This window comes from Sorex araneus, chromosome 4 (genome assembly GCF_027595985.1).
Source record: "Sorex araneus isolate mSorAra2 chromosome 4, mSorAra2.pri, whole genome shotgun sequence".
In the NCBI taxonomy this organism is placed as follows: Eukaryota; Metazoa; Chordata; class Mammalia; order Eulipotyphla; family Soricidae; genus Sorex; species Sorex araneus.
In genome coordinates, this window is record NC_073305.1 from 134516779 (window position 1) to 134541237 (window position 24459).

Consider the following 24459-nt stretch of genomic DNA (forward strand, 5'->3'; position numbering starts at 1 on the left):
GCAATTTAGATACACGTTAAATATTAACTAATTCTGCTCAAGGAGTTCTGAAATTAAAAATAATTTCAAAGTTTTAAAGTTTTGGAACTATCATTTAAGAAGTGGTGCAGCAGAAAAAGATACTCATTTTGTGTAGATTTTAATATCAGATTTAATCAGTAAGCTCAGCACAACTTTTTTTTTCTTTTTGGGTCACACCCGGCGATGCTCAGGGGTTACTCCTGGCTTTGCACTCAGGAATTACTCCTGGTGGTGCTCAGGGGACCATATGGGATACTGAGAATTGAACCTGGGTCGGCTGCATGCAAGGCAAATGCCCTACCCACTGTGCTATCACTCCAACCCGCTCAGCACAACTTTTATCATCTATTCCTTTATTGAACCTATAATTTGACAATAGCACATCACAGTCTTTATTTTCTAAACACCAAGCAGAACCAGAACAGAGCTGGCCTACTATTTCTAGCCAAACACACTAACAAAATAGTTATATACCTATGCTCATTGAGCAAAGTATAAATAAGCTTTGTTTATAATATGCATGAGTTTGTTAATATGCATATATACATAGAAGAGAATATTTACATTTCCTTACCAATCTCATTATTCAATCTCATTTTGTACAACCTTGATCACACTTTGTTGTCACAAAAGAAAGGCAAATCTAGCAAATGGTCTTTAGTTACTCGTAGTGCAACTCCTTTAGAAATCCCTGCATTTTCTTTCCCAGGTGGATTTGGCTTTCTTTGGCTAAAGAGGAGTTAGGCCTCTTACTCTTCAGCTTCTTTATTTTTTAAAATGTGTTTTTAATCTTCAATTTTCATAGCCTTTCTGAAATTTTCTGAAAAGAAATTATCTTTTTTTGATCTTCCAAGTTGCAATTCTACATGTTACACTATTGATTTATATGAGGGTTTACAATATATAGATTTCGGAGACATTTTATCTGGAGTTTGGGACCAAGTAACATAGGTGAAGGTCTGCAATTTAAGAGCTAATGGTGCTAGTTCCAACTTTTTGCATTATACCAGGTCAAGATTAATGGGACCAGGTAAATTACGCTCCAGGTGATTGAGAAGGGTGGGAAATTTAGAGACTGAAAGGGATCTCTGAGCAGTCAATTAAGCCTTTGAGTGATTGAGAAAAAGATAAATAGAGCAAAATCCATCTAACAACTGATTCCGTTATGCAAAACAAACCTACAGGATTTGAAATGCAACCAAGTCTGTTTTATACTGGGCAAGTATAAACCAACTTAATCTTAGACCTGCCTCCAGCCCCAGATTATGTTTGGTATGAGCACAAAGAGCTGTACAGCATGAATGCACAAGGAATCAGGAGAGTGAGAAGGCGCACTGCCAGCGAAGTTTGGCACAAGAACTCTAAGAGGAAGGGGAAATTTCTCCCTCATTGAATCAACGTTGGCTCTTGGAATAGAGAACATGGAGAGAGCGGGACCAAGGAAAGCCAACCCTATTCTACTTGTTGATACCTTAACAAGCTGTTGATTTTTGAAAGGGGATAAAGGAGCAAGTATGGTTAGCATTCTGTCCCCTTGAGTCAATCCTAATGAAGTGGGAGGTTCTTGAAGAAATTAATTTCCATTTAAATTCATGTGTGACCCTCTTCTAGAAACCTCCACTTGTTTTGGAATTTTTGTGAAGAATTTCAAATGATCTAGTAATAATAAGGTTTGTTTCTGTTTGAGTTTTTTTTTTTAAATTTTTGTTTCTTGAGTCTGAATTTCTGAATTTTACGTTGAAAGCCTGATTTCAGCAGTAGAAATTTTCTCAAAATTTTCTTAAGCTGATTACTTTCCTCTTTGTTTACAAATTTCACATAGGAAAATAAATCATGATTCTCATACTTCTGAAACAATCAGACTTTTAATCCAGGGCACTGTACTCCCAGGATTCCTGTAGGAGTCGATGCCAAATTTCCTGGCAACAAAGCAGTGCTTTTTCAATGCTTTTGTGACTTAAAGACACAGTGGTGCTGCTTCACAGAAAACAGAAACCTACCCCTTCACTGAAACCTCTGACTTTAACCAAAGGTGTCAGAAGTGATGAAATGAGGGGATTTTTACCAGGGCCTTATCGAACCAAGGAAAAAGAGTTTTCTCTGCTTAGCAACAACCCCCTTTACCCCAACACCCGTCAGAAAAAAACAACTCAAAAGCATTTTCAGTAACTTCTGAAAGATCTAAGCTGAGCCTCACCCATGCAAGGCAAGTGTTCTCCCACTGTGCTAGATCCATCCCATCACAGTTGTAAGCATTTATGTTACTGTTTCCACTCATGAGAAAGAGGTACCCCCTTTCTCATTCAAAACTCACTCAAGTTCAAAACATTTGAGAGTGTTTCCATATTTTTCTGTGTATTTTGATATTATTCAAGTCACCATTTCTTATGATATGTCTCTGTGATTAAAATGGAACAACACAAAGGCAATTTCCATGCAATGTGACATGACATTTTTACGGCCCCCAAAGGAAACTTAACTTCATTTTACCCAGAAACAGTTATATCTAAATTAGTGTCATCCATAGACCATTACTTTTCCAAGCAACTTCTACTGACTACCAGGTATTGCCTCTTTCTCAGATTGTACAAGTTAGGCTGGAATGTCTTTTTCACTTTTGTTTATAAGTTGAGTCTAATTTTATTTTATTTATTTGTTTATTTGCTCTTTGGGCCACACCCGGCGATGCACAGGGTTACTCCTGGCTCATACACTCAGGAATTACTCCTGGCTGTGCTCTGGGGACCATATGGTATGCTGGGGATTGAACCTGGGTCGGCTGTGTGCAAACAAATGCCCTACCCTCTGTACTATAGCTCCAGCCCCTTGAGTCTAACTTTAAACATTACTTGTATTGTTATATAATCTATATTTATTGCATATTTTTGCAAAACCTGGCAAGCTGCCCGTGGCGTATTCTATATGCCAACAACAGTAACAACAAGTCTCACTATGGAGACATTACTGGTGCCCGCTCGAGCAAATCAATGAGCAATAGAATGACAGTAATACAGTGATACAGTGATTTTTGGTATTATTTTTTCTCACTATGTTTGTTGCTGACCCAGACATTTGATCCCTCCCCTTTCCATTAGTTGTTTCAGCAACTAGGGGTCACACACCTTGTTAAGGACCACGTCATTAGAGTCAGGGGTTACATTTGGTGGTGATATGGGTGCTGGGAATGGAACTCTCAGCCTCACATGTGTAAAGCAAGCATTTCAACAGAGAGCCACATGCCCAGGTTAACACTTGGTTTTTGTTTTTCCTCTTCGTCTTCTTAAATCACACCACTGGTATCAAGGGACCATAAAAATGGTGCTGGAAATCAAACTTGGGCCTCCCCCCATGTAATGCATGCACTCTAGCCCTTTGAGCCATTTCCTTGCCCGAATACTTGATTTATTTTGTTTGTTTGTTTGGGGGCCACACCCAGCAATGCTCAGGAGTTATTCCTGACTCTACACTCAGGAATTATTCCTGGTGGTGCTCAGGGGACTATATGGCATTCTGGGAATAAAATCAGGGTCAAGCCAAGCATCTTACCCACTGTGTTTGGCAATATAGGCCCAATATATTGATAAAAATTAACTAAGCACCACCAACAGTGACATCTGAGCAGAGAGCAGGAGTAAGCTCTGAGCACACCTGGCTGTGATCTAAAATCCACTTCTTTCCAAAGGAAGTCAAAAAATCCAAATGTTTTTAAGAATGGATTTAGAATGTGTCATTACATATCATAGTGACATTTACTGGCAAGATGCTTCTGAATTAATTTAATGACAATATAAATACCCTCCCTACCCATGTTTGAAAATAATCTGAGCAGCTTATATTAAAGTCATTTCTAGTACCCAGAGGAATGGTGCAGTGGTCTAGAGCACTTTCCTTGCAAGTGCATGATCATGAGTTCAAATCCCTGTTGACGCACGTGTGTCAGTATTTTACTGGCAGCTCTGCTAGCTGCAATTCCCATTACCACAAGTGATTTCCTGTGCATTTCAGAGTAAGCATAACAAAGGGGTAATGACCCCTGGTGAGTACCACAACTAAAAGATGTGTGAGCACCAGAGGCCGGAAATAGAACCCTCAGTGAACACATGTGCAAGTACTACAGTTGAAAAGAGCCCAAATCTTGGTGAGAACTGCCTTTTGAGTGTGCAGGCACCACACAACCTGGTGTGTGATCCCTGCAAACAAAAATGTGTGAATGTCAAAGTCTCCAGGTTCTCATGGAGTTGAGGATGAGTAACCAACCTCCCACCATCCCCCTGTTCTTTCCGGAACCCGGTAGTCACGTCCATGAACTGCCTCTGGTGCCATATAGTCTCATTAACAGCCATTATCCAGAGAATCACAAATAAATTTCAGAAGAGAGCCACAAGCTGCAGAGATACCTCTGGACCACAGTCACCATCCAGTTGAAAATATAACTCCAGCTGTATCACCCCATTCAGAATTTAAGAATTCCTGGAGCAACATCTAAAACTCTTCCCTCACTGATATACCAAGAGTAGCACACCACATTGGGTGGGATATAAAGTAAGAAGGTAACCAATCCCGATTAAGAAAATATTAACACACAAAGCTTAACCTGTAACAACATGTTAGTAATCTCTTATACAATGACTTAATTGCTCCAGAGTAAGATAACAACAATCTTCACACACTTTCTTTTAAGGAAATATTTTTTGATCATTTTTAGCAAATTATTCATAACAAGCTGTATAAAATAAATATTTAGGGTCTGCTTTGGGGCAGGGTTGGGTGGTGGGTGTAAAAATTGGAAATAATGGTGGTGGGAAGGTATAATGATGGTCAGATTGGTGTTAGAATATTGAATGTAATAAATCATCATGAACAACTTTATAAAAATAAAATAAAAATAATTTTTGTGAATGCCACACTCAGGCATGTGTTTGACCCCAGTCATTGCAGCAACAAGGACAGCAATAAAGGAAGGTGGGAAGAATTAAACAAAACCAAACCAGAAAAACAAAGAAAGTAATCTTTTATTATATGTTTTTTCAGTGACTGTGAAATTGTAAAGTTATTTATGATTGTGTTTCAAGAATTCAATTTTACAACACCCATCCCTTCACCAATATCAACTTTCTTCTACCAGTCCTCCCCCCCCCAATTTGCTTCCCTCCCATTAGTTTGCTTCTATGAGAGGCTCCTTTTAAAATATATGTATATGTATATGTATATATATATATGTAAAGAAATAATTTTTAATATGCCCATCAGAATCACTAAATTGGTGTCCTTCTACTTGGATTTATTTTGCTTGAAACCCTTTCAGCTCCTTGGATCTAGGTATGTGACTCTGTTCTCAGATTGGAAAAGTTCTCAGCTATAGTTTATCCCACCAATAATTCTTCTCCATTCTTTTACCACTACTTCCCTATCCCCTTGAAGTTAGTGTTATTCTTCTTGAAAGTGACCTTATGTTTTCTTTTATTTTCTTCAGTTTTGTTAACCCTTTTCCTCTGTACTTCTTTGAAGGCTTCATTTTCATTATATTTAAGCACATTGACTCATTCTTCTTCAGCTTATGTCATTCTGCCACGGAACCCTTCTACTATACTTTTAGACTCAGATACTATGTTCTTCAGTGATTTCTGATGGAAGTTTTCAAATACTCTCTCTTTCCTTGTTGGAGTTCTATTGCTTTCCACAATCCATTGAACATCCTTACCATGGCTCGCTTTGAAGTCTTCATCAGGGAGTTTCGAAGAGCTCTTGTGCACTTGCTATTCTTCTTGAACTTTTGCCTTCATTTACCAATGCAAATTAATTCCTCCACTACTTCATGTGCCTGGTGCTATGTGAAGTCTTAGGAGAAGTCTTAGGAGAAGGGCCTAGTTTTGTGCTTGCCTGGATGGATACGTAGAGTTCATGTTTGCTAATTCCGTCTAGAGACTGATGATGGTTTTGTATTGTTCAGAACCATTGTTGGGAATTTGTAATAGCTATATTTCCTTTTTTTTAAAGAACTGTGATTTACAAAGTTATTGATAGCTTAGTTTTAGGCATATAATGTTTCAACACCAATCCCACCAGCAGGTCAGCTTCCCTCCATCAGTGTTCCCATATTCCCTTCCCACCCCAACCCCATTACTGCCTGGCAACACAGAGCAGAACCAAATATAAACAAAAGATTTGACCTTAAAAGTAAAAGTCCATGTCAGGGAGAAAGTGTTCAAATTTTTTTTAGTTATTTTTCAAAAATATTGTATTTAAGGGGCTGGAGTGATAGCACAATGGGTAGGGCATTTGCCTTGCAAACGGCCGACCCAGGTTCGATTCCCAGCATCCCATATGGTCCCCTGAGCACAGCCAGGGGTAATTCCTGAGTGCAGAGCCAGGAGTGACCCCTGAGCATCGCTGGGTGTGACCCAAAAAGCAACAACAACAACAAAAAATTCCATTTGAGGTACTGTGTTTTAAAATACTGTGAGAGGTAGGATTTCATGTATACAGTGTTCGAATATAAGCCCATCGCCAGAATATCCAATTTCTTCCACCATTATCCCAAGATAGAACTACTTTTTATGTGCTTTCGAAAAATATAATTTTACCATGGCATATATTTATTATAAGTTGACAAACTATAAATTTATTTTATATCATTGTTTCATATAAATAATATTTAGAATAACCCTATCATAGAAAATGATTCATAGTACTATGGTCACTCATTATTCTTTGAAATTATTTGCATAAAATATTGTGATGAATATATTAACCTGATTGAGTAATTTTATGGGTTAATATCTACAGAGAATTTGGAAGCATTTTTTCTGTAATTCCCTGAATTTTTCAGCCATGCATTTGCCCCAAATTCTCCTCTGATTCTTTATACAATAAAGGCATCTGTTTTTTCCTCTTAGAGTTTGAGTTACCCTGAGCAGTACTGACTTTACTGTCTTCAGTCTGAAAGCTATAAAACTGAACGACTCACTCCATTTTCCCTTCTCCCAAGTATCATATTCCTCCAGTATCTGCCTACTTGCCCACTTCCCAGTGCCTTTGGACCACATTTTTATGGGGGGGTCCCTCACAAGGTTAGAGCTCTATCAGCAACAGGGTTCATTGGAATGGTGCTTGTTTGTTCCAGCTAGAAAGAGAACACTTCTGTTTTTATAGACCACTCCTCTATATATCCTCTTGAGAAGGCTTCGTGGGAAGTTATATACATACACATAGAGTGTATCTTTCTGAAATGTCTTCATTTTGTTTGATTAGTAGTTTGAGCACAGACAGTTTGAGAATAATCGTTCCTTGGATGATTTTTAGGCACTATACCATTATCTTCAAATTTCTGTTATTGCTGTTGCAAAGTTTAACATGAATGGATGTGAATGTGTCATGATGTTTTATATTTGACCTGTGTTTTCCTCCTGAAGTTTTTAGGATATCCTTTCTTTATTCATGGTTTCCTGGAATTTCATGATAACTATAACTTTGAGTAGAACTTTCTTTGCTTGCCTCCCATTTTTTTATACTGGGTATTTAATTGTACTAATTTAACATAGAAAATCATGACTTTAGTTTTACAAAGTTTAATTTCAGTTTCCTTTTGTTTTTTTTTCTTCTATCACCTCCCACCCAACTCAGTTCTCATCCATAGTTTTTTGGAGTATTTCCTGGTTATATATTGAATCTTCTTGATTGGTCTAATTATATTTCACTTTCTGCTTTTTCTACTTTTTATATTCTTTAATTTTTAAAAATATTACTTCACATTTTCCCAATTCTTTTCTATTTTTAAGAAATTTGGCAGTCATATTTAAAATCTTTTCTTATGTCAACTTGTTCTGTACAGCATCCATTTTTTATTTTATAGATGCAAGTTCTTCTCTCCAGACATATTAGAGTATATCTGGTCTTGGTAATTTTTTTCTCTGCTTTCTCAAGTCTCCCCGAGCCCCCAATGTTGGGGACCGCCCATGGCTTTAAACATTCAAGGCATGTATGTACTCTAATGCTGTCACACACACCCAGTCCACAGAACCTCTTTTCTATATTTTGATCTTCATTTTTCTCCTAGTTTTGATTAAATTATTAAAAGTATTAGGATGTCCATTCATGTATAAAATGAGGTATTAAAAAGTTAATTTGATGTTCTATGTGCATAAATAGGATTTTATTTATTGGTCCACATCACTGAAGTTGAGAAGTTTTCAGGTCAGGTTTTCAAGTGAAGAGCCCTCAAATGTCAGTATTTTTAAGATTTCGTGGAACACACCCGGGATACTCGTGAGACTGGGTAGTGCTGGGGATCAGACCCAGGATTACCACATGCTAAGAGTACATTCCAGCTCTTTAAACTCTCTTTCTCTCCAACCCCAAGACTTTTGTTTCATTTCTGATGATTCAGTTTTCTAAAGAAAGTTTCTTCCAATTTTCTTGGGTTGGAAACTTCCTGGGTTGGTACAGTTCTCAGTGCTACAAAGGTAGAACCGTTGTTTTCATCCTTTAACATGTAGGGTTTTGATGTGGTATCTCTCTCTCCCTCTCTCTCTCTCCCTCTCTCTCTCTCTCTCTCTCTCTCTCTCTCTCTATTGTTAAAATGTCCCAGTTGGGTAAACTTACCAGTACTAGCCAGAGTGAAAGATGTGCAGGAACTCAACTGCCAGTGAAGGGAGGGCAGCTGAGCAGCTGTGTTGGCCTTATTTTCAAACAATGCCACTCTCTCTAGAGTGGCCCAATAGCTTTCTCTTCTGGCATGTGTAGTACTAAATCTTTGGAGGGTTTTGGTAAGAACTGGCATATATGAAGCAACCATTTAGCTTAGTGTGTCTACCTTTCTTTCAGTCTTCTAAGTTTCTCTTTATTTGACTGAGGACCACAGTGCCAATCTTCTCTTCTTCAGAATCCCCTAATCTTTTCAAGTGATTTCCTTACAAGACCCAACTTCCCCTGTTACTCACCTGGGGAAGGTAAATCACCTTTTAAAATTTGCTAAGGGAAAAGATTCATATCACAAATCTGAGGTGCCAAGGTCAGTGGCTGCTTATAAAGGAGTAATGGGAGGACACTGGGAGAGCTGTTTGATTAGGGTAGTTTGCTGCTTATCTGATCATGGGACAGGAGTCTGGATCCAGTTGTTAGTGGTTCAGAAAGAAGTCATTAGTACCTTGGGATAATTAATGCTCCTAGCCACAAACTCCAGGTCTTAATTGCTATTCCAGGAGGAATAGGAAAGATTGTCCTTAAAAACTGCAAAATGTGCATTGGTGTATCTAAAATATACTTAAGCAAATTCTCTATCATTGGCTATTGGAGTCTTTCTCACTTTTTGATGACAGAGCAATCTCAGAGAACATCCCGGTTTTGATCAACTGTTAGTGTCCCATAGTGAAACTTTTTTGTTTGTTTTTGGCTTTTTTGGGAAGGGGTCACACCCATCTATACTCAGGGGTTACTCCAGGCTTTGCACGCGGAATCACTCCTGGCAGTGCTCGGGGAACCATATGGGATGCTGGGAATCGAACTTCGGTCGGCTGCATGCAAAGCAAATGTCCTACCCACTATGCTATTGCTCCAGCCCCCATAGTGAAACTCTCAATAAAATGTCAGGGATGATGTGATATGCATATGTTTAGTACTCTTCCTGCCCTGCAACTTGTGTTGGTTTTACCTCCTTCCCAGCAATACATTAGAGGGTAGTTTTTCCCATTGACTAGGCTTCTTCTTGGTGTTTTATCTTTTTCCTTATCTTCACCAGTTTGGATTTTTAAAATGGTATATCTCAAAGGCATGAGAACATGAGAATTGATTTATAAAAGTGAGTTGTGGGTGGGTGATTGAGACATTGGTGGTGGGAAATGGACAATGGCACAGAGTCTGGTGTTGAAAGATTATATGCATGAAACCCTGCCATTAGCAATATTGTAAATCACAAGAGCCTCAAGTACAATTTTTTTTAATAATTCAAGAAAAGAAAAAAGAAAACCTGGCTGTCTTGGTTTTTACTTCGCATATGTTGTGACTAGTAAGAATGAATGATTTAACATAGACTTCTTGCCCATTTAACTATATTTAAATTTTCTTTTTTTAAGCCATTTTTATTGAGGTATCGAAATTTCAATTTTGTTACTCATACTTTTAATGGGTATATCATTCCGACACCATCCCTACCATCAGAGAGCCCACTTCCTCCCACCAGTGTCCCAAGGACCTCAATGCCTCCATGTAAAGCTCAGTTTTGTAGACAAAAATCTTGAGTTCTGATGACCTTGACCATTTGTTTTTGTTCCCTCTTTTCCCCCCTCCCTCCCTTCCTTCTTGCCTTCCTCCCTCCCTCCCAACCCCTCCCCTTTCTCATTTTTCATATTCTAATTTGTGAGTAAAATTTATGAATATATAATTAAAATTCTTATGTAATATTATTATAATGAAATAATTTTGTAATTTTACATATAATTTCATTTTAAGAGAAATCACACATAGTAATTTCATAGATGATGTAAAGTCTAGTGAGCCTCATTTTAATATATAGTGTGTAATATATAGCTCCATTTTCATATAGTATACTAGAGGACGCAGAGTCAAGAGGAAATCACCAAACTGGAAGTTTGTAAGCAGTTGTTCATTCACTGAGTTGACTTTTAGAAATACAGTTTTCTTCTGTCTTGGTTATTATCAAAATTTAATTCTCCCCCTATATTGGGTAGTATGCCATCTTAAGGACAGACTCAGTTTCTCAAAGCCAGTGGATGTGCCAGGTGGCTGGCATTGCTGTCTCCTTTCTAGATCTTTTTAAAAGTTACTCTCTTATCTCTCAAAAAGATAAGTAAATTCTCTTTCAAGAGCTTTGCCTATATATATTGCCCTCGCAAGATGAAGACTGTTCCAGATGAGTTCCCATGAATAAAGTTGGCAAAGCCATCATGTACTTATCTTATGCACTGACATTTACATTAACTTCTGTGAATTTCTTGTACCTTAAATTTTTTGTCTCTATAATCACTCTTTCTATAGCATTATTTTATTATTTTAATACAAGCCTACTCCAATGGTCATATTAAGGCTTTGTGTAAGTCAAATGGCATTTACCCTGCAAAGTTAACCATTGTAGATGATGTTTCAATATCCTTTGAGGTTAAATGAATATTACTTAAATTTCTAAATTCATCATAATGACTGCATACTTTGTTGCATTTTAAATGCATTATCTGTGAAATAGTTGAAGAATAAGGTACTTTTGTGTTAAATACCTGCCACCTGATAATTATCTCAAGGGAGAAATTTGTTAGGTTTAGTTTAAGCATAATTTAAAGAAAAAGGGATTTGTGATTTGAGTTTTCAGTAAGACTTTATCAAGATAGTTGTCCAGAATTGAATTTAATTGCTTCCACACCTAGATAAGAGAGATTTGTGTGTCAGAATTAAACATATTGGCAGGTCATTCTGTATAAGTGTGTATGGAGAGTTGAAGGAAACTTACATTTTCCCTTGAAGGTTTTTTTTTAAAGATCATTTATTTCTTCTGCCAGTTATTTTATTTTATTGACTGCTAATTTATCAACCCCTCTTTTAAAAAAAGTGAGAGGAAAAAAGTCATAGTGTTATCACATTTATTTATGTGGGTTCCTTCAACCATATGGTGGTTTCTAATTAGAATACAAAGGATTCTTTGATGAGACTAACTTTATACTGGCTGCAGTGGTGGTGGACATCATAGAAGGAGAGAGTTTTCTTGAATTTCCAACAAAGACACTTTTGAGGGAACTGTGTAGTCTATATTTGTCCTTATACTAGAAGTCAGATAAAGTTATTGATGTGCAGATCAAGTTGGTATTTTGACTCTGGTAATCTAATTCTGCATGTTTGATCCTCCCAGTCAGTGGCTTTAACTTGATTTTTTTTTTAAAGCAGCTTCAATATTTAATTTCACAATATCAGTGGAGATTTCAAAGGATACTTTTCTGGATGCTTGACTGCCTTGTCTATTTGCTCTTGTTTTGCATGCAAGAGAGAGCCAGAAGCCTTTCTTCTCATTGTGTACACATAGTATTAATGGATTTACTCTGCCTGTATCATCTCATTACTGGAAACAGCCAGAAGCACAGAAGTCTTTCAGTGTATGCAAATAAGGCAGAATCATCTACCTGAGAGTTAATATTCTCTGCTTTTAAGTGTATTCTAAATCTAATGTTTGTATTTAGAGCATAACATCCTGTTCTCTTTTTTTTATGGGCAAAAAGCTAAGCAGGCTCAGGCAGCTGTTTGATGTTGGCTTCAAGTGTTATTAATTTCATATTCTATTATTCTTTTCACTGTAGCACAAGTGAAGCTGATGTGGAGGCTGTCATGGATAAGTTGTTTGATGAGCTGGCTCAGAAACAAAATGATTGTACGTAAGTTAATTTCTCTTGAAAGAGAATACATTTAGAACACAATGCCCAATCTCCACTGACCAATTAATAAGTTCCATTGCTGTATATGGGTTGATGCCATGCTCAAGTGGCAGTCATTGTATCAGCATTTTGTCTAATTTATGTGTTGAATCATGTGCTATTATTCATCAAGCTATGCATTTCCTATCTGTAAGAGATGAATTTTATAGTAATTATCCAGACAAGATTGAGTCTTTGTTCATGTTCCCATAGTAACTAGACCAAGGATTCTAAAAGTGCAAGGCAGAGAGCTACGGCTGAATAAAGCCTGTGGAACCGTTGCCGACTGCACATTTGAAGAGCTGTGTGAGAGAGTAAGTATCCAGACACGTCCAGACTCACTGGTCCTTTCACATGTTAAAATACTTCATATTTTCCTCTCTGCCCATTTTGGATTTTAAAATACTATTCACCGAGGCAGGACTGATTTAAAAGTCTCATTAAGAAAAGTAGTTATTTGTATATGTGATATATACACACACATATGTATACACATATATTTAGAAAATTTGCACATAGAACTCTAAAACAAACTTATAAATGCAGAGAATTGTCGACTGTTGCTAGAAGCACAACTGATATCAGTTATGAGGATATTTTGTCAAAGACAAATGAGAGAAGAAAGAAAAAAATTGAGGTGAGATTCATATCTAGGGGAAAAAGGTAAAGTAATATAATACTCCTACAATCTAAGGAAGTATAACAAAAGAATTCCATATTCTCATTGCCTATGTGTTATTGCCATAATATATTATCTGTTTGGGCTATAGTAAGAATACATTTCTAGAATTGGGACATATATTACATAATAATATATTCAACAGAGGAAAAATGTATATATACACATTTATATAGATGAGAAAAACCTTGATTGCAGATTCATCTTAGCTATCAGTTCTGTCTTTAAGAGCTCCAAAATTCTCAGTACTTAGTGGACATTCAATATACTTATTGACTGCAAATCTTGAGAAAAACAGATTAAAATCACACACAAAGTATAATTTCTCAATTGCCATGTATAAATTATCATTCCAGCTGGTCCCTGATTTATCTTGACTTTTAGGAAACTAGAGAGTTGTTTTTTAGTAAGGCGGAAACAAAAGTTCTTATTTATACTTGCCATCCATTTTATGAGTACGTTTCTTAAAAGATAATGACTTAATTACTTCTAAACAAAGTAAATTTTTCATTTTAAAGCTGAGGCAGTGAATCCTATTGAAATTGCTAGAACAGAAATACAACACTGTAGAACCACTAAGATTAGGATAAATTTGGATCCCCTGACAGATATTCTCTAGTCTCTAGAGACTAAGAACCCTTTAGACTCTATTGTACCAATCTTACTAAGGGTCTAACAGCTTGAGATCTCCAGGCAACATTGTGTGAAAGCCGCCATTTAAGGTTACTGGGCCAGAGATATAAACTTGGGAAGATTTTTCTATGTCCGAGAGATAGAGCTGCTCCTTCTACTGAAGGATGGGGGCTTAGTGAGGAAAAGTAGAAGAGCTATTGTGTGCATAGTAAGGCCAGGAGGGTGCCTTGCAGCAGGTGCTGAGTATTCACTTGCATTTTCTGGGTGCTCATTATTTCGGGAGATTTAACACCCCAAAAGACTGCTATGAGGATGCTGTAAAATCCTTGTAATCTACTATATGCGGGTGGTAGGGAAGGAAGTACATTGGGACTTTAGCTTGAAAAATGAAACTAACAAAATTAAGTACTCTTTATAAATATTCACTGTATCACTGTCATCCCGTTGCTCACTGATTTGTTCGAGCGGGTACCAGTAACATCTCTATTGTGAGACTTGTTGTTACTGTTTTTAGCATATCTAATACACCACAGATACCTTGCCAGGCTCCGTTGGGAGGGCGAGATACTTAGTAACTTGCCGGGCTCTCCGAGAGGGGCAGAGGGCTCTTTATAAATATTATTTGACAAAAATATGGATTATAAAGCAACTGTGAACTAAATCCTTAGACTCAACAATGAACCAGTTTCTGATATTTTTGGGATACTTTTTTATATATATATATATAATTTTGTTGAATCACCGCGAGATAGTTACAAGCTTTCATGTTTGGGTTACAATCTCACAATGTTCAAACACCCATCCCTCCACCAGTGCACATTCCCCACCTCCAATATCCCAGGTATACCCCCCTTTCCCACCCTTCCCCTGCCTCCATGGCAGACAATATTCCCCATACTCTCTCTCTACTTTGGGTCATTATGGCTTGCAACACAGACACTGAGAGGTCATCATGTTTGTTCCACTATCTACTTTTGGCATACATCTCCCATCCCACTGGTTCTTCCAGCCATCATTTTCTTAGTGATACCTACTCTATTCCATCTGCCTTCTCCCTTCTGCTCATGAAGCAGGCTTCCAGCTATGGGGAAATCCCACTGGTCCTTGTATTTACTGTCCTTGGGTGTCAGCCTCATGAGATGTTCTTCTGTACTCCACAAATGAGTGCAGTCCTTCTATGTCTGTCCCTCTCTTTCTGACTCATTTCACTTAGCATGATACTCTCCATGTCTATCCATTTATAAGCAAATTTCATACCTCCATTTCTCCTAACAGCTGCATAGTATTCCATTGTGTAGATGTACCAAAGTTTCTTTGACTAGTCATCTGTTTTAGGGCACTCAGGTTGTTTCCAGATTTTGGCTATTGTGAACAGTGCTGCAATGAATATATAGGTACAGATGTCATTTCTACTGTGCTTTTTTTTTTGGGGGGGGGTCACACCCGGCAATGCACAAGGGTTACTCCTGGTTCTGCACTCAGTAATTACTCCTGGCGGTGCTCAGGGGACCATATGGGATGCTGGGATTCAAACCTGGGTCGGCCGCGTGCAAGGCAAACACCCTACCCGATGTGCTACTGTGCTATCGCTCCAGCCCCCTCTACTGTGCTTTTTGCATCCTCGGGATATATTCCCAGAAGTGGGATACCTTTCTTTTAAAAAAATTATTTTATTATAGTTAAGGTGGTTTGATTATAATTTAAGGTTTATGATTTTGGATTAAAAAATAAGTATACCTCAACTATCACCAAGTTCCAAAGGACCTCCCACCACTGTTATATTTTAAATATATATTTTTATGGTGTTCCAGTATTATTATTTTATACTTGCAAGGCTGTAGCACCCTCCTCCATCACCAGAGTGCTGAGATCCCCCCACCTTTTCCCAAAGGCCTTTTCCACAGGAATCCGCACCTGACTCCCACTTAGCTTCCTATATCACAGGGAAGAACTTGTCTCAGGGTTAATTTTCATTGGGAATCCTCTCTAGTCCCTTTCTTTGTTTCTTTATTCTCATTATATGAGTAAGATCACCTGATATTTTTCTTTCTGACTCATTTCACTTGTGTGCCATCCCTCCAGTTCCATCTAAACTTCAGCAAACTGTAAGATTTGAGTTTTTCCCATTGCTGAGTAGTATTTAATTGTGTACACAGACCATCTGTTGTTGTGCACTTGTGTTATTTCCATATTAGGCATTGTAAATAGTGACACAATTTTCAATTACATAAAAATAAATTTGTTTACTATATATTCTTGGGCCTGCTCGAGCAAATTGATGAACAACGGGACAACAGTGTTATGACTATGCTACGATATTCTTGTGATGCTGGGATCAAACCTAGGGTCTCACTCATCCAAGCAAGTACTCTACAACTGAACTACATCCCTGAAACACACACACCCCACCACCATAAAATTATTTTTATAAGAATATTGGGTGCAGGGATGTGGCTCAGCAATGGAGCATGTGTCTTACATGCATGAGACCCTGTGTTGATCCCCAGAACACACACAAAAATCTTATAGACCCATTGGTTTTCTTCAAAATTCACTTTTAATTCGTGGATGCTTCTATTTCCTTTAAAGTCTTAGTGTCATTATCTTTGTTGATTTTTTTTTAAGTTTGTTAGGTCTCTGTTGGTCAGTGGCTTTAGATGGATATGTTTACTTTTGATCTATATTAAATTATAATATTTGCATTGTAACTATGAAATGTTTGCTCATTGAGCAAGCTCTGAATAGCTCTCAGAAGAGATGGCATGTTGGTTGGATGAGCGATTAGTATTAAGCTATGAGGAATGTTTGCGACAGGCCTGTTTTTTTTTTTAATTGACTCATCATGAGATATACCATCACAAAGCTATTCATAATTGGGTTTCAATCACACAATGTTCAGCACCCATTTCTTCACCAGTGTACATTTTCTACCACTGATGCCCACAGTTTCCCTCCCACCACCCCCTTCCCACCACCAACCTGCCAACCCCCCTCCACCTGCCTCTGTTTCAGTCTTCTTTCTTATCTATCTCTCTCTCTCTCTCTCACTCTCTCTCTCTCTCTCTGTCTCTCTCTCTGTCCTTTTGTGCATTGTGGTTTGCAATACAGATACTAAGAGGTCATTTTGTTTGTTCAAGGCATTCAGTATTTTTGTCAGGAAGGTACAGCTGGAGTAGCCTTTTTTAACTGGGTGGTAGCTTTGGGTTGTGAAGGTAACTGCCAAAATTTCTGGAACTACAGAGAAGTTCAGGAGGTAGCCCATCCTGACCCTAAGAAAGCCTGGAGATGTCAGTCACAAAACACGCATATCCAAATTTCTAGCAGATTAATATCTTGATGAGATCTGTCCTGAGATGGTGGAGTCCGGCTGGAGGCATAGTGGTGATATTGGGTTGTGGGAGCAAGCAGCTTCCAGGGCCTCTATTTGGGTGTGCATCAGGCTAATCTGCCCACATCCAATCTACTCCAGTCTGCTCTGCCTTGTGTGGGTTCAAGATTAACTGCGGCTCTTGATCTCTTTTGATATTTATTTGTAGCTCTCTGAAGCAAGGTCAGTAGAAGAGCTTACAGGATGCTGCTGGAGTTGATTCATGGGGGTGACTGCCAGTGCTTCCAGGAGTATAGCAAAGTGGGGGGAGGTAGCCCGACTCTGAGAAAGCCTGGAGAGTTTAGTCACAAAACCTGCATACCTGAATTTTCAGATTATTATCTCAATGAGGTCTGTCCTGAGACACTGAAGTTCAGCTGGGAGCATGGTGGCAATTTTGGATTGTGGAAACAAGTGGCTACAGGGGCTCTGTTTGGGCGGACAGTGGGCTCACCCGCCCCCTCCAGTCTATCCTGGTCCATGTGTGGGCCCGAGATTAACTGTGTCTTTTGATCTCTTTTTCTTTTTTTAAAAAATATTTATTTATTTAATCACCGTGAGAACAGTTACAAAACTTTTGGGTTTAAGTCTTGGTCATACAATGATGAAACACCCGTCCCTTCACCAGTGCACATTTTTCACCACCAAAAAACCGCAATATACCCCCCATCCCACACCCTCCCCCTACCTGTGTGGCAGATGATTTCTATATTATTCTCTCTCTCTACTTCGATTACGTTCAATATTTCAACGCCAGACTCACCATTATTATTTGGGATTTCCCCGCCAACACTCAGGCCTGCCAAATAGGCAACATTAGACAATTTGTTTTCTATTGCTGATTATGAATAGCATATGATGTTGTGCAGCCGCACTTGCAGCCATGTGGTTTTCAAATTCTGAAATTTTAATCATTAAATCTGGAGGGATTTCTGCCAAAAGCCTCTGGGTTCCGAGATTTGTTTGTGTGTCTCTGGGATCATGGCTGTTAAGCAGCTTAATCAGTAGCCAGAGGGACTGCTCCTGGGTAGCGACTTGCCCTCTCACTGGGGTGGGGAGGATAAGCTCCACCCCCATCTCATGAGGCCCCGAGTGTCTCATCACTGTGAGCCCATACCTGAATGTTCAATGACCTCTGGAAGATGGTGGCCACTGAGCCACCAGGGAGAATAGGCACAGGGATAACACCTTTTCCCACCTGAAGTGGCCCGGCTCTGGTAACCTAATGCTAAGTCCAGACGCATTTCTGCCCAAAGCCACTGGGTTCCAAGATTCATTCGTGTGTCTCTGGAATCATGGATGTTGAGCAGCTTAATCCTGATCTTTTTTGAGATTTATTAATGAGTTTCTGAAGCAAGGCCGATAAATGAGCTTGTATGACTGAAACCAGAGGTGGTTTGTGGCATGACTCCCACATACCTAACTTTTAGAGCATTAATTTCCCAGGAAACTTGGTCCTGAGTTGTTTGAGTCTGACCAAAGGCACAGCCACAATTTGGGGGTATCAGGAAGTCTAAAGGCACCATCAGGCTGCTGATGCACTGGCTCCATGGATACAGGTTGACCTGCCAAAGATGCTGCACCCCCAGGCTTCAGTGGCAGTGTCAGCAGCTGACCTGGCAGAGACCAGGACCAAGGCCAGGGCTGCAGCCACCAGTCCAGCAGAGCCTGAACAGGGGGCACATGCCTCTGTCCTGGGTCTCCAAATAGTTTACCCTCCGGGAATTTTACCTCCATAATATGCTGTGGGTAGTGCTGGCTGGTCTGGGGAAAAAATGCCAGTGGCGAATCACTGGGACCCCATGGTGGGAACCCGGGGTGCCCCCTCATCTCTGGGACCTGCGCTCTGTGGTGTTGCCTGATTGGACCCAAAGAGCCCTATTCAGACACGTTAAAACTCTGTCACCGCCCATAGCACAGAGAGCTGCAGTACTCACCAAGAGATCCTGCCGTCCTTACAAGTCCTACTCTGGGCTGGCACTCAGCAGCAGGCGACCAGCCAGTTTTGTTTAAAGGGGTGCTCCCTGAGACAGACTATCTGAAGGCCAACTATCTGGAAACCCAGGATAGGCACCCATATTCAATCATGCAGAAATTTTGTGACCTCAGGCTAAGTAGTCATCAAAACCTATTCATTGAGGAGAAAATACATGGTAAAGAAGGGAGAACCAGGTATGTCTAGAACAGTCCCAGCTTTCAGTGAGCTCTTGCAGTTTTCTAGGATCCTCTTGAAGTCTGAGGCACACTCAGTCACCACTTCCTTTTAAAAGAAATATGTTATGTTGTAGTTTAGGTAACTTGGTTACAGTAGAGTTAACACTTATGATTTTAGTATACAGTTACTGTACCTGAATCTCCTCCACAGTGCCCAAGACCCTCCTTCTCTGTCCTCATGTCACATCTAGGCTTCCTCTGCCTTCCCCACCTCTAATGCTTGATAATATCAATTTTTTAATCAAAGGCAAAGAGTTTGGCATCATTTAATACTGTCTATTCCTTTGTTTTATATCTCTTTATGCCATCGCTGAGTGAGATGATCTTGTGTTTTTTCTTCTCCCTCTGATTTATTTTACTTAACATGATGCTCTCAAGTTCCATCCACTTTGCAGAAAACTGCAGGATTTCATCATTTTCTATAGCTGAGTAAGATTTCATTGTGTATATATACCACAACTTTCCTATCCACACATCTATCATTAGACATTTGGATTGTTGCATTCCTTCAGCTACCATTTTTGATACCATGAAAAAAATCTCTTTGTCAAGGAACAGATGGATTGACAGTCATAATGATTGTAGTTTGAGCCACAGACTGTTCCAACGGGAAAATATATTTAGAGTCATAAATATTAGGAGAACCTTAACAGTTATTTCTGGTTAATAGTTATTTAAGTTATTAAGTTACTTGACCCACAAGCCTTGATATATATCTTAAGTTAAACTACAGAGGCCTAAGGCATTCTTTGATCTCATACCTCTTCCTAACTGAGCACATTTCTTGTACTCTGGAATCCTACAGGTTAACATCTAACTTCTCAGTATCTGTGAGATTTTTTTTTTCCCAATCTACATTTCAGCAGACAGAATCGGATTCTGTGCTCTTAATCACTAGCCAATATCTGAAAAGTTTCTGGACAAGTTTGCTCAAATTACGTCGATTCTACCAAATCTTACAATTCTAGTAAAGTGAAATTTATCAGTTACACAGGTGGGGTGGGGGACTGGGGTGGTGGGGGGGTGGAGGGAGGTATACTGTGATTCTTGGTGGTGGAATATGTACACTGGTGAAGAGATGGGTGTTCGAGCATTGTATAACTGGGACTTAAACCTGAAAGCTTTGTAACTTTCCACATGGTGATTCAATAAAAGAATAAATTAAAAAAAAAAGTGGAATGTAACCATGATGTGAAGTGTAAAAAAAATTGTGCCAGTATTATGTGGTACAATTCTGTGGAAATCAGGATTTCTGGGTGAAATAAAGCCTCTCCCAAATGCCAAAAAATAAAAATAAATAAATAAAAGGACAAACCAACAATGAAAAAAAAATATGCTTTGTAACTTGGGAGCTGATTGACTCCAATAGTATTTACTCCTGGGCATGTGCTTTCTCAACTCAGTTGCCCTTAGTTCCTAGCACCCCAAAAGCAAAGTCTCGACGAGGGACGGAATGGACCCAGGGCAAGCTGTGAGCTACCCTGGTATTGAAATGGGCCAGCCCAAAGTGCCACAAAATACTCAACTATAAGTTGAGAGCATGGTCATAGAAAAATGTTGTCATGATCCAAAAGTAACAACGAGATTAGGACCCTGCTGGGGTTAGGAAGATTAACCTGGCCTGAGGACTGTGGTCTGGAATATATAGTGAATGTCCTCAGGAAGAACCAAACTTTAAATATGATATATCTCTTACTGTGCTCATACAGAATGACATTGCTATAAATATTAGAGGTAAATTTACTGTAACTATTTAAGTGGATTACTAGCTGAGGGAAAGAAGAAAGTGACACACCCTGGGTGGGACCCTGCCCTTGAGCAGATCTCCTAGTAATCTGGAGTAATCGCTTTAGATGAGATTTTGTTCATCTCCTGGAGGAGTGGTTTTACCCCTCTTTGTTGATTTGTTAATGTTCAACTCACCTTTGTGTCACCACCCTATGTGATTGCTATATAAATTAAGACTATAAGAGAAGTAGGAGAGAAGACACAGAAGCGTGGAGGAAAGACACAGAAGCAGGGAGAAGACACAGAAGCAGAGAACAGAGAGAAAGAGATCACTGGAGCCAGAAAGAGGGGAAAGAAATAGCACAAAGCAAGTGAGAATCAGAGTCAGCATCACAGTCAGAAGTGAAAGTGAGTGAGAATCCAGAGACTGAAGCAGAAGGGCTCTGGAGAGAGAGATCAGAATAAAAGAGATTGGAAGAGACCAGAGGAGAAAGAGACAAAGAGAGAGGACGGAAGAGACTAGAGGAGAGACTACAGAGACAGAGATAGAGAGAGAAGAGAGCACAGTGGCACACAGAGAAGCAGAGCACAAAGGAAGAGCCATCCGATCTGGTCCATACACAGCGGCTCGAGAGCACCGAACGTGAGTGGCGAGAACTGTACCTGGCCTCTCCTGGTGGTGCTTGGAGAGGCCAGGTGCAGTTTCAGGAAATCAAAAGGAGTTAATAGATGAGGCCTGTACTACCCTGGTACTATCTCTCCAGACCCCAAACATACAATGTTTTAAAATTCTTTGTGATAAAGGAAGTGCACCTAAAACTTTCACTGTATACCAACAGTGGTTGTCTTGTGGCAAAATTTTCATGCAGTGATTGAGTTGCTGGCTGAACTGACCAGTCTTTTTACGGAATTCCATTTTTGCTTGGAAGAATGAGTTACAGACAAACTATCGTTAATCAGGCTGAAATGAGACTTTTATTGCAGTGATAGTAAATATTTTCTTGAAAGGGAATTGTTCGCCTGTCAGTGCTAGGAAAACAAGGGTTGCCAGTGATAAAATCTGAGTAAACAACTAACAATTTGAATTTTGGAAAACTTGTTCCTGCCACCATAAACTAGATAGCTTCCCAATTCTTTACTATTTTATTTTCTGATGAGAATGGTGGTGATATTAAGAAACGCAATGTTCTGCTGTTGTGTACACAAGTGTGTCAACATTGAGAAGATTGGCATAACTTTTTGAAACAATATTTTCTAATAACAAAAGCATTTTCCTACAAAATTTTCAAAACCAAAGATCCATGTAAAGCATAGGAAGGATATGATTTTTAATAGGATTTAGAATATATATTGTTAATTCTACATTGCAACTAGCATTTTATTTATTAATTTATTTTTATTTGAGTCACTGTGATTTATAATATCATTGATGGTAGTTTCATGCATTCAAGTGTTCTAGCACGACAACCTCTGTCAGAGTGTTGGCCCCCCTCTACCAGTGTGTCAGGGCACAACCCCTGCAACCCATCAGCAGCCTCCCACCCCCACTCCCCACATCTACCCACTGCTGTGGAAAGCTCAGTCTTGTAAGCTATTTTCAGTGCAACTAGCAATTTAAAAGATGACTTCCTGTCAAATTTTCAAATGTTTTCTTCCCCACCTCCTTCTCACCTCTTTCTCCTCCTCTGGTGGTGTTGTTGATGTTACAGTGACTAGGAGTTGCACACAGGTTTGGTTGTGGTGCTCTTGGGTTATGCATTAGGTTGTGGAACTCACGCTTAGCTACAGGCCTCACCATTTCCTCCTTCAGGTGCTTTCCAGGGTCCCACTCTTAGTTAATGCTCAGAAGTTATGTGGTACTTGCTGGAGTTGCTACAGTGCTCACACAACATGCTCACCAGAGTTTGTGCTTCCTGGCATTCCGCTAACTTTTCTATTTTTCATTGCCATGCTCTCCAGAGGTTGCACCTCTTTTTGTGGTGCTCAGACATGCTGAGTTGCAGTACAGTGAGAAATCACTCAATGTTGCAGGGATCACCCATAGCAGAGCTACCAAATTCAAACGGCAGAACTTCCAGGATCATGGTTGGTGCCGGGGGACATGGGATTTGAACTAGAGGCCGTATGTCTACCTACAGGGCAGATGCTCTAAGCTCCTGTCTTATTCATCCCTGTGCTCTCCACAGGACCCTCAACTGTTTTTAATTAAATTAATAATGAATTAACTTAGGGTTTGGGACTTACTTCTGACTCTCCTCTCAGGGATCTCTCTTGGTGGGGTTCAGGAGACAGTGCTGGGTATAAAACGGGTTGGTGGAGTGCAAGGCAAATGCCTTAGCCCCTGTATTGTTTCTCTAGGCCTTGACTTTTTTTTTAAGAATAGTTGCACATTTTAAGAAAAAAAAACAGAGAGAGTGAGAGAGAGAGAGAGAGAGAGAGAGAGAGAGAGAGAGAGAGAGAGAGAGAGAGAGAGATGCCTGCCAGAGGCAGGTGGGGGACAGGGGGACACTGGCGGCACAGGGAAGGAAACTGGGGATTTTGGTGGTGGAAAATGTACACTGGTGTTGGGACATTATATGACTGAAACCCAATAATAAACAACTTGTAACTGTGTATCTCACTGTGATTCAATAAAAAAATAAAGAAAGAAAAGAAGAAAGAAAGAGGACTGGAGAAATAGTACAAGGTATTGACACTTGCCTTACATGTGAACAACCCAAAAGTTAATGCTTCTCCAAGAACCACTGGGAGTGACCCCTTAGTACAAAGCTAAGAGTAACCAAATTTCACTGCATATGGTCCCAAAACCCAACACCCACTAAAACAAGTTTACACAAAAATTGAGATGGTAGGGGCTGGAGAGATAGTCCGGGGGGTAGGATGCTTGCATTGCATACAGCTAATATAGGTTCTATACCCAGCACCTACTCCCCAAATACAACCAGGAATAATTCCTAAACACAGAACCAGGAGTAAGCCCTGAGCAAAGTGATTGCCCCCCACTCAAAAATAAGAAAAGAAAAGAGAGAAAAAATAGAGAGGGTAGAGATTTTGCCTAGATTCCCAAATATTTCCCCTATTAGTATCTAATATTATATGATATATCTGTTATAGTTAATGATTTTTGTGTATTATAGTTTGGGAGGTGTTTTTAGTTTGTTCGTGTGTGTGTGTGTGTGTGTGTGTGTGTGTATGTGTTGGTGCCAGAGATTGAGTCCTCAAACAAACAAGCATGTGTTCTGCTACTAAGCTACCTCTCTGGCTTTTGAAATTAACTAGATATTAGTACCTAGTCTGTATTTTATTCAGGATGCCTTGGTGCATACCTGTCTTTGTTTTCTGATGCAGGGATTCTCGCTTCAAGACACCACACTGATTTTTGGTGGTATGTGTCTGAGGGTCCTCTT

General features: G+C 39.3%; 1 protein-coding gene across 2 annotated transcripts in view; it reads left to right on the forward strand.

The window, feature by feature from the left end:
- AFG1L (AFG1 like ATPase) overlaps window positions 1-24459 on the forward strand; it is a 191477-nt gene that overhangs the window by 137581 nt on the left and 29437 nt on the right. For both annotated transcript variants that reach the window (XR_008629796.1, XM_004605766.2), the window contains exons 9-10: window positions 12318-12388; window positions 12645-12745. Coding sequence is in view for 1 of the 2 variants with exons in the window: in XM_004605766.2 (XP_004605823.1) it covers window positions 12318-12388; window positions 12645-12745 (172 nt within the window). In the remaining variant the exon portion in view is untranslated. The remainder of the gene's footprint in view (window positions 1-12317; window positions 12389-12644; window positions 12746-24459) is intronic.